General features: G+C 53.4%; 1 protein-coding gene across 2 annotated transcripts in view; it reads right to left on the bottom strand.

The window, feature by feature from the left end:
• PPIL4 (peptidylprolyl isomerase like 4) overlaps nt 1-12,438 on the bottom strand; it is a 159,921-nt gene that overhangs the window by 106,570 nt on the left and 40,913 nt on the right. For both annotated transcript variants that reach the window (XM_075338233.1, XM_075338234.1), the window contains exon 3: nt 4,581-4,645. In XM_075338233.1, coding sequence (XP_075194348.1) covers nt 4,581-4,645 — 65 coding nt within the window. The remainder of the gene's footprint in view (nt 1-4,580; nt 4,646-12,438) is intronic.

Here is a 12,438-nt window from a genome sequence, read left to right as displayed (position 1 = left end):
AAAACCCTGAGCAGAGCACCACGACAGGAAAATTTTCCACGTCCTGTGGTAGATCTTGGCGGACGTTGGTTTCCTAGCCTGTCTCATAGTGGCAATGACCTCTTGAGATAATCCTGAAGACGCTAGGATCCAGGACTCAATGGCCACACAGTCAGGTTGAGGGCCGCAGAATTCAGATGGAAAAACGGCCCTTGAGACAGCAAGTCTGGTCGGTCTGGTAGTGCCCACGGTTGGCCGACCGTGAGATGCCACAGATCCGGGTACCACGACCTCCTCGGCCAGTCTGGAGCGACGAGGATGACGCGGCGGCAGTCGGCCCTGATCTTGCGTAACACTCTGGGCAACAGTGCCAGCGGAGGGAACACATAAGGGAGCTGAAACTGCGACCAATCCTGAACTAAGGCGTCTGCCGCCATAGCTCTGGGATCTTGAGACCGTGCCATGAACGTCGGTACCTTGTTGTTGTGCCGGGACGCCATGAGGTCGACGTCCGGCACCCCCCAGCGGCAACAGATCTCCTGAAACACGTCCGGGTGAAGGGACCATTCCCCTGCGTCCATGCCCTGGCGACTGAGATAATCTGCTTCCCAGTTTTCCACGCCTGGGATGTGAACTGCAGAGATGGTGGAGGCCGTGGCTTCCACCCACATCAAAATCCGCCGGACTTCCTGGAAGGCTTGCAGACTGCGTGTGCCGCCTTGGTGGTTGATGTATGCCACCGCTGTGGAATTGTCCGACTGAATTCGGATCTGCTTGCCTTCCAGCCACTGCTGGAACGCTTTCAGGGCAAGATACACTGCCCGTATTTCCAGAACATTGATCTGAAGTGAGGACTCTTGCTGGGACCACGTACCCTGAGCCCTGTGGTGGAGAAAAACCGCTCCCCACCCTGACAGACTCGCGTCCGTCGTGACCACCGCCCAGGATGGGGGTAGGAAGGATTTCCCCTTCGATAATGAAGTGGGAAGAAGCCACCACCGAAGGGAAGCTTTGGTCGCCTGAGAGAGGGAGACGTTCCTGTCGAGGGACGTCGGTTTCCTGTCCCATTTGCGTAGGATGTCCCATTGAAGAGGACGCAGGTGAAACTGCGCGAAAGGGACTGCCTCCATTGCTGCCACCATCTTCCCCAGGAAGTGCATGAGGCGCCTCAAGGGGTGTGACTGGGCTCGAAGGAGAGATTGTACCCCTGCTTGACCAGCGGAAGCTTCACTATCGCTGAGAGGGTATGAAACTCCATGCCAAGATATGTCAGCGATTGGGCCGGTGTCAGATTTGACTTTGGAAAATTGATGATCCACCCGAAACTCTGGAGAGTCTCCAGAGTAGCGTCGAGGCTGTGTTGGCATGCCTCTTGAGAGGGTGCCTTGATCAGCAGATCGTCCAAGTAAGGGATCACCGAGTGACCCTGAGAGTGGAGGACCGCTACTACAGTAGCCATAACCTTGGTGAAAACCCGTGGGGCTGTTGCCAGGCCGAACGGCAGTGCCACGAACTGCAGGTGTTCGTCTCCTATGGCGAAGCGCAAGAAGCGCTGGTGCTCTGGAGCAATCGGTACGTGGAGATAAGCATCTTTGATATCGATCGATGCAAGGAAATCTCCTTGGGACATTGAGGCGATGACGGAGCGGAGGGATTCCATCCGGAACCGCCTGGTCTTTACGTGTTTGTTGAGCAATTTCAGGTCCAGGACAGGACGGAAAGACCCGTCCTTCTTTGGGACCACAAACAGGTTGGAGTAAAAACCGTGACCCTGTTGCTGAAGGGGCACAGGGACCACCACTCCTTCTGCCTTCAGAGTGCCCAGCGCCTGCATAAGAGCCTCGGCTCGCTCGGGAGGCGGGGATGACCTGAAGAATCGAGTCGGGGTATGTTCGGTTTGGGCTGGGTTAACGATCTATCCTTTCCCTTGGATTGTTTGATGATTTCATCCAAACGCTCGCCAAACAATCGGTCGCCAGAAATTGGCAAACTGGTTAAGCGCTTTTTGGAAGCAGAATCTGCCTTCCATTCCCGTAGCCACAAGGCCCTGCGGAGTACCACCGAATTGGCGGATGCAACCGCCGTACGGCTCGCAGAGTCCAGGACAGCATTAATAGCGTAAGACGCAAATGCCGACGTCTGAGAGGTTATGGACGCCACCTGCGGCGCGGACGTGCGTGTGGCTGCGTCAATTTGCGCTTGACCTGCTGAGATAGCTTGTAGCGCCCATACGGCTGCGAATGCTGGGGCAAAAGAAGCGCCGATAGCTTCATAGATGGATTTCAACCAGAGCTCCATCTGCCTGTCAGTGGCATCTTTGAGTGAAGCCCCATCTTCCACTGCAAGTATGGATCTAGCCGCCAGTCTGGAGATTGGAGGATCCACCTTGGGACACTGAGTCCAACCTTTGACCACGTCAGGGGGAAAGGGATAATGTGTATCCTTAAGGCGCTTACAAAAACGCTTATCTGGACAATCATGGTGATTCTGGACTGCCTCTCTGAAATCAGAGTGGTCCAGAAACATACTCGGTGTACGCTTGGGAAACCTGAAACGGAATTTCTCCTGCTGAGAAGCTGACTCCTCCACCGGAGGAGCTGAGGGAGAAATATCCAACATTTGATTGATGGACGCAATAAGATCGTTCACTATGGCGTCCCCGTCCGGAGTATCAAGATTGAGAGCGGCCTCAGGATCAGAATCCTGATCAGCTGTCTCCGCGTCATCAACCAGAGATTTCCCCCGCTGAGACCCTGAACAATATGATGATGTCGAGGGAATTTCCCAGCGAGCTCGCTTAGTCGGTCTGGGGCTGGGGTCTGTGTCAGAGCCCCCAGCCTGGGATCTATGAGACACCCTGGGGGGACATTGTTGGTCCAACTGAGGGGGGCCAGGGAACAATGATTCAACAGTGTCCCTGTGCTGAGATACCGGTCTGGACTGCAAGGCTTCTAGTATCTTAGCCATAGTTTCAGAGAGTTTATCCGTAAAGACTGAAAACTCCGTCCCCGTCACCTGGACAGTGTCAGCAGGTGGCTCCCCCTGGGCCCCTCTTAGCAGAGGCTCCGGCTGAGTAAGTGCCGCAGGGGCCGAGCAGTGCACACAATGAGGGTCAGTGGAACCTGCCGGTAGCGGCGTCGTACATGCGGCGCAGGCAGCATAGTAAGCCTGTGTTTTGGCACCCCTGCCTTTTGTGGGCGCCATGCTATTGTCTTCCCTGAGCAACACAATAGGGTATATAGCCAGAAATCAACTGTGCACCATACAGTGTAAAGTATATACCATAAACATATAATTTATAATTACACTTCTGCACAATGGGGCTAGCACCACAGGTGCTGCTTACCACCCGCTTAAAGCGGTTGTGAGGCCACCATAATCCCTGCCTGGGTCTCCCAGAATTTGTCCCCCTCTGCAGCGTCCGAGGAGCTGACAGGAATGGCTGCCGGCGTCCTGAGGAGAGGAGGGAGCCGTGGGCGTGACCCAGAAAGTGCGGGAACTGGTGCCCCACTGTGCACAGTGAGGGGGGTGGAGTATGCAAAGCATGCTCCAGCCCTCATTGCTGCTCGTCCTGTACAGCGTCCCGCCCTTCCCCTGCCTGTCAGGGCTGGGGGTGGGAGGAAAAAAGACTAGGCCGCAAAAGCCGGGGACTCGAGTAATAAGCGCGGCCGCCGTATAAGCGCGGCCGGCGCGGAAGTCCCCGGCGCACTACAAGTCCCAGCCGCGCCGCAGTGTTAACCATGGCAGCGGCGGTCAGCGCGGTAGTCCCCATACACAAACACACTCAGCGACGCTGAGTGTGTAATGGCACATTTAACCCGGTCAGCGCCGCGGTCCCCGGTGCACTAGCACACCCAGCAATGCTGGAGTGTTGCTGTGCGCGGTCCCCACGGGGACACAGAGTACCTCCAAGTAGCAGGGCCATGTCCCTGAACGATACCCGGCTCCTATCCAGCAGGCTCCTCAGGAGTTGTGGATGAAGCACGGTCTCAGTGCCTGGAGACCGATAGGATCCCACTTCACCCAGAGCCCTAAGGGGGATGGGGAAGGAAAACAGCATGTGGGCTCCAGCCTCCGTACCCGCAATGGATACCTCAACCTTAACAACACCGCCGACAAGAGTGGGGTGAGAAGGGAGCATGCTGGGGGCCCTATATGGGCCCACTTTTCTTCCATCCGACATAGTCAGCAGCTGCTGCTGACCAATCTGTGGAGCTGTGCGTGCATGTCTGCCTCCTTCGCACAAAGCATAAAAACTGAGGAGCCCGTGGGAGCACGGGGGGTGTATAGGCAGAAGGGGAGGGGCTTTACACTTTTAGTGTAATACTTTGTGCGGCCTCCGGAGGCATAGCCTATACACCCCAATTGTCTGGGTCTCCCAATGGAGCGACAAAGAAATAATAAATTGTGACCCATTGTACACAAGCTAAGAGTAGAGAAAAGCTATTCAGACTATATAAAAAGAACAATTGAAGAGAAGAGATGAAACAAATTCTTCTGAGAAACCCTTTTTTGCATCTCAGCTGAACATTTCCAATGTGATTCTGTAATTTAGTAAAATAAATCACATATATGTATAGAATTATAAATGAAATACATACCTAAAGATGGACTCGCCTCCTCTGCCTGTCCCCAAAGGGTCACCAGTTTGTATGATAAAATCTCTCTATGGCGAAAAGACATCAGATTGAATATCATACGTTAGTATAGCCAAAACCCAATGACACCGGGCAATTCTAGCCCAGATAAAACCAACATTACCAGCACTTTCTCTATTATCACCATGCACTATCAATGACATAGGAGTGAAAGCCTCAGGCACACACTGCAGTTTTCACACAACATTTTAAAGATCAGCAGTGGATGGAAGATCTTATTCTTATTTTTGCTTACTAATACTAATGCAAACTACAGATTAAATCCGCAATTTGAATCTAGAAGAAGGGAATTTTGTTTACTTACCGTAAATTCCTTTTCTTCTAGCTCCAATTGGGAGACCCAGACAATTGGGTGTATAGCTACTGCCTCCGGAGGCCGCACAAAGTACTACACTTAAAAGTGTAAGGCCCCTCCCCTTCTGGCTATACACCCCCCCGTGGGATCACGGGCTCCTCAGTTTTAGTGCAAAAGCAAGAAGGAGGAAAGCCAATAACTGTTTTAAATACAAATTCAACCCGAGAAACAGCCTCGGAGAACTGAACTGTTCAACATGAACAACATGTGCACCCGAAAAATACAAACTTCCTAAGAAAACAGGGCGGGTGCTGGGTCTCCCAATTGGAGCTAGAAGAAAAGGAATTTACGGTAAGTAAACAAAATTCCCTTCTTCTTTGTCGCTCCTAATTGGGAGACCCAGACAATTGGGACGTCCAAAAGCAGTCCCTGGGTGGGTAAAAGAATACCTCGTGATAGGGCCGTCAAACAGCCCTTTCCTACAGGTGAGCCACCGCCGCCTGAAGGACTTGTCTACCTAGGCCGGCATCCGCCGAAGCGTAGGTATGCACCTGATAATGCTTGGTAAAAGTGTGCAGACTCGACCAGGTAGCCGCCTGGCACACCTGCTGAGCCGTAGCCTGGTGCCGTAATGCCCAGGACGCACCCACGGCTCTGGTAGAATGGGCCTTCAGCCCTGATGGAATCGGAAGCCCAGCCGAACGGTAGGTGTGAAGAATTGGTTCCTTGATCCACCGCGCAAGGGTGGATTTGGAAGCTTGCGACCCTTTACGCTGACCAGCGACAAGGACAAAGAGTGCATCCGAGCGGCGCAGAGACGCCGTGCGGGAAATGTAGATCCTGAGTGCTCTCACCAGATCCAATAAATGCAAACCCTTTTCAAATTGGTGAACTGGATGCGGACACAAAGACGGTAAAGTGATATCTTGATTGAGATGAAAGGAAGATACCACCTTGGGAAGAAATTCTGGAATTGGACGCAGAACTACCTTGTCCTGGTGAAACACCAGGAATGGAGATCTGCATGATAACGCCGCCAGCTCGGACACTCTCCGAAGAGACGTGACCGCCACTAGAAAGGCCACTTTCTGTGAAAGACGAGAAAGGGAAACCTCCTTCATAGGCTCGAAAGGCGGCTTCTGGAGAGCAATTAGAACCTTGTTCAGGTCCCAGGGCTCCAACGGCCGCTTGTAAGGGGGGACGATATGACAAACCCCTTGCAGGAACGTGCGTACCTGAGGAAGTCGCGCCAGGCGTTTCTGAAAAAATACGGATAGCGCGGAGACTTGACCTTTAAGGGAGCCAAGCGACAAACCCTTTTCCAACCCAGACTGCAGGAAGGAAAGAAAAGTAGGCAATGCAAAAGGCCAGGGAGAAACTCCCTGAGCAGAGCACCAAGATAGGAATATCCTCCACGTCCTGTGGTAGATCTTGGCGGAGGATGGCTTCCTAGCCTGTCTCATGGTGGCAACCACTTCATGAGATAAACCTGAGGCCGCTAGGATCCAGGACTCAATGGCCACACAGTCAGGTTCAGGGCCGCAGAATTCAGATGGAAAAACGGCCCTTGAGACAGCAAGTCTGGACGGTCTGGTAGTGCCCACGGATGGCCTACCGTGAGGTGCCACAGATCCGGGTACCACGACCTCCTTGGCCAGTCTGGAGCGACGAGAATGGCGCGGCGGCAGTCGGACCTGATTTTGCGGAGCACTCTGGGCAACAATGCCAGAGGTGGGAACACATACGGTAGCCGGAACTGCGACCAATCTTGAACTAAGGCGTCTGCCGCCAGAGCTCGGTGATCGTGAGACCGTGCCATGAAAACCGGGACCTTGTTGTTGTGCCGTGACGCCATCAGGTCGACGTCCGGCATCCCCCAGCGGCGACAGATCTCCTGAAACACGTCCGGGTGAAGGGACCATTCCCCTGCGTCCATGCCCTGGCGACTGAGAAAGTCTGCTTCCCAGTTTTCTACGCCTGGGATGTGGACTGCGGATATGGTGGATGCCGTGTCTTCCACCCACATCAGAATCCGCCGGACTTCCTGGAAGGCTTGCCGACTGCGTGTTCCCCCTTGGTGGTTGATGTATGCCACCGCTGTGGAGTTGTCCGACTGAATTCGGATCTGCTTGCCTTCCAGCCACTGTTGGAAGGCTTGTAGGGCAAGATAGACTGCTCTGATTTCCAGAACATTGATCTGAAGGGTGGACTCTTTCCGAGTCCACGTACCTTGAGCCCTGTGTGGTGGAGAAACACTGCTCCCCACCCTGATAGACTCGCATCTGTCGTGACCACCGCCCAGGATGGGGGTAGGAACGACTTTCCTTTTGACAATGAGGTGGGAAGAAGCCACCACCGGAGAGATTCCTTGGCTGCCTGAGAGAGGGAGACCTCCCTGTCGAGGGACGTCGACTTCCCGTCCCATTGGCGGAGAATGTCCCATTGTAATGGACGCAGATGAAACTGCGCAAAAGTAACTGCTTCCATTGCTGCTACCATCTTCCCTAGGAAGTGCATGAGGCGCCTCAAGGGGTGCGACTGGCCCTGCAGGAGAGATTGCACCCCTGTCTGTAGCGAGCACTGTTTGTCCAGTGGAAGTTTCACTATCGCTGAGAGAGTATGAAACTCCATGCCAAGATATATTAGTGATTGGGTCGGGGTTAGATTTGACTTTGAAAAGTTGATGATCCACCCGAAACTCTGGAGAGTCTTCAGTGCCACGTTCAGGCTGTGTTGGCATGCCTCTTGAGAGGGTGCCTTGATAAGTAGATCGTCTAAATACGGGATCACAGAGTGACCTTGCGAGTGCAGGACTGCTACTACTGCTGCCATGACCTTGGTGAAGACCCGAGGGGCTGTCGCCAGCCCGAAAGGTAGAGCTACGAACTGCAGGTGTTCGCTTCCTATAACGAAGCGTAGAAAACGCTGATGCTCTGGTGCAATCGGCACGTGGAGATAAGCATCCTTGATGTCTATTGATGCTAGGAAATCTCCTTGAGACATTGAGGCTATGACGGAGCGGAGAGATTCCATCCGGAACCTCCTGGTTTTTACGTGTTTGTTGAGCAGCTTTAGATCCAGGACGGGACGGAACGACCCGTCCTTCTTTGGCACCACAAACAAATTGGAGTAAAAACCGTGGCCTTGTTCCTGAAGAGGAACGGAAGTCACCACTCCTTCCGCCTTTAGAGCGGACACCGCTTGCAGCAGAGCATCGGCTCGGTCGGGCGGTGGAGAAGTTCTGAAGAAACGAGTTGGAGGACGAGAGCTGAACTCTATCCTGTACCCGTGAGACAGAATGTCTCTCACCCAACGGTCTTTGACCTGTGACAGCCAAATGTCGCCAAAGCGGGAGAGCCTGCCACCGACCGAGGATGCGGAGAGAGGAGACTGAAAGTCATGAGGAAGCCGTCTTGGTAACGGTTCTTCCGGCTGGCTTTTTTGGGCGTGATTGAGTCCGCCAAGAATCTGAGCTCCTCTGATCCTTTTGAGTCCTTTTGGACGAGTAGAATTGGGACCTGCCTGAGCCTCGAAAGGACCGAAAACCAGACTGTCCCCTCCTCTGTTGGGGTTTGTTTTGTCTGGGTTGCGGTAAGGCTGAATCCTTACCCTTGGAGTGTTTAATGATTTCATCCAAACGCTCACCAAACAATCGGTCACGAGAAAAAGGCAAACTGGTTAAGCACTTCTTGGAAGAAGAATCTGCCTTCCATTCTCTCAACCACAGGGCTCTGCGTAAAACCACGGAGTTGGCTGACGCCACCGCCGTACGGCTCGTAGAGTCTAGGACAGCATTAATCGCGTAAGACGCGAATGCAGACATTTGAGAGGTCAATGGTGCCACCTGCGGAGCAGATGTACGTGTGACCGTGTCGACCTGTGTAAGGCCAGCTGAAATAGCTTGGAGTGCCCATACGGCTGCGAATGCTGGCGCTAACGACGCTCCAATAGCTTCATAGATGGATTTTAACCAGAGCTCCATCTGTCTGTCAGTGGCATCTTTAAGTGCCGCCCCATCTTCCACTGCAACTAGAGATCTGGCTGCAAGCCTGGAGATTGGAGGGTCCACCTTGGGACACTGTGTCCAGCCCTTGACCACGTCAGGGGGAAAAGGATAGCGCGTATCTTTAAGCCGTTTGGAGAAACGCTTATCTGGATAAGCGTGGTGTTTCTGGATTGCGTCTCTAAAGTCAGAGTGGTCCAGAAAAGTGCTTAATTTACGCTTGGGATACCTGAAATGGAATTTCTCCTGCTGTGAAGCTGCCTCCTCCGCAGGAGGAGCTTGTGGAGAAATATCTAACATCTTATTGATGGACGCTATAAGATCATTCACTATGGCGTCACCATCCGGGGTATCTAGATTGAGAGCGGCCCCAGTATCAGAATCCTGATCAGTTACATCCGCCTCATCACACAGAGAGTCGTCCCGCTGGGACCCTGACCAGTGTGATGAAGTTGAGGGTCGCTCATAGCGAGCCCGCTTAGGTTGTCTGGGACTGTCGTCCGAGTCAGAGCCGTCACCCTGGGGTGCATGTGACACCCCCGGAGCTAGGAAGTGTTCCAGCTGAGTGCCCATGGTCTGAGTTACTGGTCTAGACTGCAATGTTTCAAGAATTTTAGACATAGTCATAGACAATCTGTCAGCAAAAGCTGCAAACTCCGTCCCTGTCACCTGGACAGCATTCACAGGTGGTTCTCCCTGGGTCACCTCTAGCAGAGGCCCCGGCTGAGCAATTGCCACAGGGGCCGAGCACTGCACACAATGGGGGCCAGTGGAACCTGCCGGTAGAGCAGCCCCACATGCGGTACAGGCAGCATATAAAGTCCGTGCCTTGGCACTTTTGCTTTTTGCGGACGACATGCTGTTGTCTCCTTAAATCTAAGGAGGGTATATAGCAGAAAATCACCAGCGACCGTACAGTGTAAAGTATTGCCAGCACAAAATACAAAGTACACTATGGCACAAGTGGGGGAGAGCCCTTGAGGGCTGCTTACCGCCCGCTGAAAAGCGGGTGTGAGGTCGTAGAATCCCTTGTCTGGGTCTCCCAGCCTCCCCTCTGCAGCTCAGCGTGCAGGCAGGAATGGCTGCCGGCGTCCTGTGAAGAGGGGCGGACCGTGGGCGTGCCACAAACAAAAGTGCGGGAAACTGCGTCCCACTGTGCCTAGTGTGAGGGCTGGAGTATGTAAAACAGACTCCAGCTCTTAGCACTGCTGGTCTGTACAGCGTCCCGCCCTCCTCCTGACTGGCAGGTCTGGGGGCGGGAACGATACGAACTAGGCCGCAAAAGCCGGGGACTGTAGTAATCTAGCGCGGCCGTCATATATGCACGGCCAGCGCGGAAGTCCCCGGCGCACCACAAATCCCAGCCGCGACGCAGTAAACACTGACCCCAGCGGCCGGATCGGCCGATCGTACTAAGTCTCCTCACTCAGCAGAGCTGTAGTGAGTAACGGCACAAGCGCAGCAGCGCTGTTTACCCCGGCGCACTAACACACCCAGCAATGCTGCAGTGTGCGTGCGGTAAGCACGGGGACACGGAGTACCTTAATGAAGCAGGGTCCTGTCCCTGAGGAAACTCCGCTCCGTATCCAGCAGATCCTCCAGGGGCTGTGGATGGAGCACGGTCTCAGTGCCCGGAGACCGGTCAAGTCCCACTTCACCCAGAGCCCTAATGGGGATGGGGAAGGAATCAGCATGTGGGCTCCAGCCACCGTACCCGCAATGGGTACCTCAACCTTAACAAACACCGCCGACCGCAAGTGGGGTGAGAAGGGAGCATGCTGGGGGCCCCCGTATGGGCCCTCTTTTCTTCCATCCGACATAGTCAGCAGCTGCTGCTGACTAAACAGTGGAGCTATGCGTGCATGTCTGACCTCCTTCGCACAAAGCATAAAACTGAGGAGCCCGTGATCCCACGGGGGGGGTGTATAGCCAGAAGGGGAGGGGCCTTACACTTTTAAGTGTAATACTTTGTGTGGCCTCCGGAGGCACTAGCTATACACCCAATTGTCTGGGTCTCCCAATTAGGAGCGACAAAGAAAAGCAGTTTTTGTTTCATAATATAGTCTTCCATAACCCCAAATGTGACTGGTCGACCATGCCATAAAATAGAAACTGGTTTTCTACATACAAGATGAAGATCAGATCAGTATTTTGCATTAGTATTTGCAGGTAAAAACCTGGCCAAGTTCTTAAAGGGAACCTGTCTGTCATCAGAAATTTAGCTTGAAACCTAAAACTTTCCCCCTCTGCAGCTCCTGGGCTGCATTCTAGCAAGGTTCCTGTACTTTTTGTGGCCCCTTTTAAACCAAATTAAATACTTTATAAACTTGTACTTTTTGCTATGTAAATTTTGTAAATCGTCCATGGGGACGGGCTTCTCTGCTGACCGTTGCTGTTCCTCCAGCAGATTTACGCCGCCCCCAACGCTGAATTTCATATCTCAGGACGCCGCCCCTGGGCGCCCGTGGTCCCGCGAATGCGCTGTGCGACTTTACACTGTGTGCACGTGTGACCCCTGGTGACGTTTTGCACAGGCACGAGGTTATGGGCGGCGCTGTGAGTGTCATCAGCAAGTGCCGCCCATAACCTCGTGACTGCACTTTCCCCTCTTCCTCCAGCATTCGGCGCAAGCGCTTTCTGGTCAGATGACCCGACGTCCCCTCTTTCCCATCTTGCCCTGCTGCAGGGTAAGATGGGAAGGAGGTGACGTCGGGTCATTTGGCCGGCGAGCGCTTGCGCAGAACGCTGGAGGCAGTGGGGGAAAGCGCGTCCACGAGATTATGGGCGGGCACTTGCGATGCAATCACAGCGCCGCCCATAATCTCGTGCTTGTGACACACGTCACCAGCAATCCTGGCGTGGGCGACACCTCGGGCGCAGTGGGCGGCGTCCTGATGGATGAAATGGAGCATGGGGGGATGGCGTCAATGTGCTGGAGGAACAGCAACGGTCAGCAGAGAGCCCGCCCCCATGGACGATTTACAAAATTTACATAGCAAAAGGTACAAGTTTATAAAGTATTTAATTTGGTTTAAAAGGGGCCACAAAAAGTACAGGAACCTTTGCTAGAATGCAGCCCAGGAGCTGCAGAGGGGGAAACTTAGGTTTCAAGCTAAATTTCTGATGACAGGTTCCCTTTAAGCAAAGTGAATAGGACCTAGGATGCAGTATCCACTACATAATGTAAGGGCTGATCCGGCTCTATACATATCTTGATACCACCAAAGCAGCAAACAGCTGATGGGTTGGGGGCTCTGAGTGTTGACACCCATTAATCGGCTACGTACTACTATCCTCTTAGCAAATCATAATCTAAATAGCGAACAGCCCTTTAAAAAGCATTCAAACACCGTTCCTTGATGAAGAGGTGATCTGGAATAAAACCCTCCTAGCCCACGTCTCTTCATGAATTAGTAGCGTCAGAGAAATGACCCGCACTTCGGTGTGAGCCTCGGCCACATATATAAACTTCAATCCAGTTGGCGGGTACCACGCCGCCGTCC

The sequence above is a fragment of the Anomaloglossus baeobatrachus genome, chromosome 3 (assembly GCF_048569485.1).
Source record: "Anomaloglossus baeobatrachus isolate aAnoBae1 chromosome 3, aAnoBae1.hap1, whole genome shotgun sequence".
Lineage (NCBI taxonomy): Eukaryota > Metazoa > Chordata > Amphibia > Anura > Aromobatidae > Anomaloglossus > Anomaloglossus baeobatrachus.
This window is presented reverse-complemented; position numbering and strand designations above follow the sequence as displayed.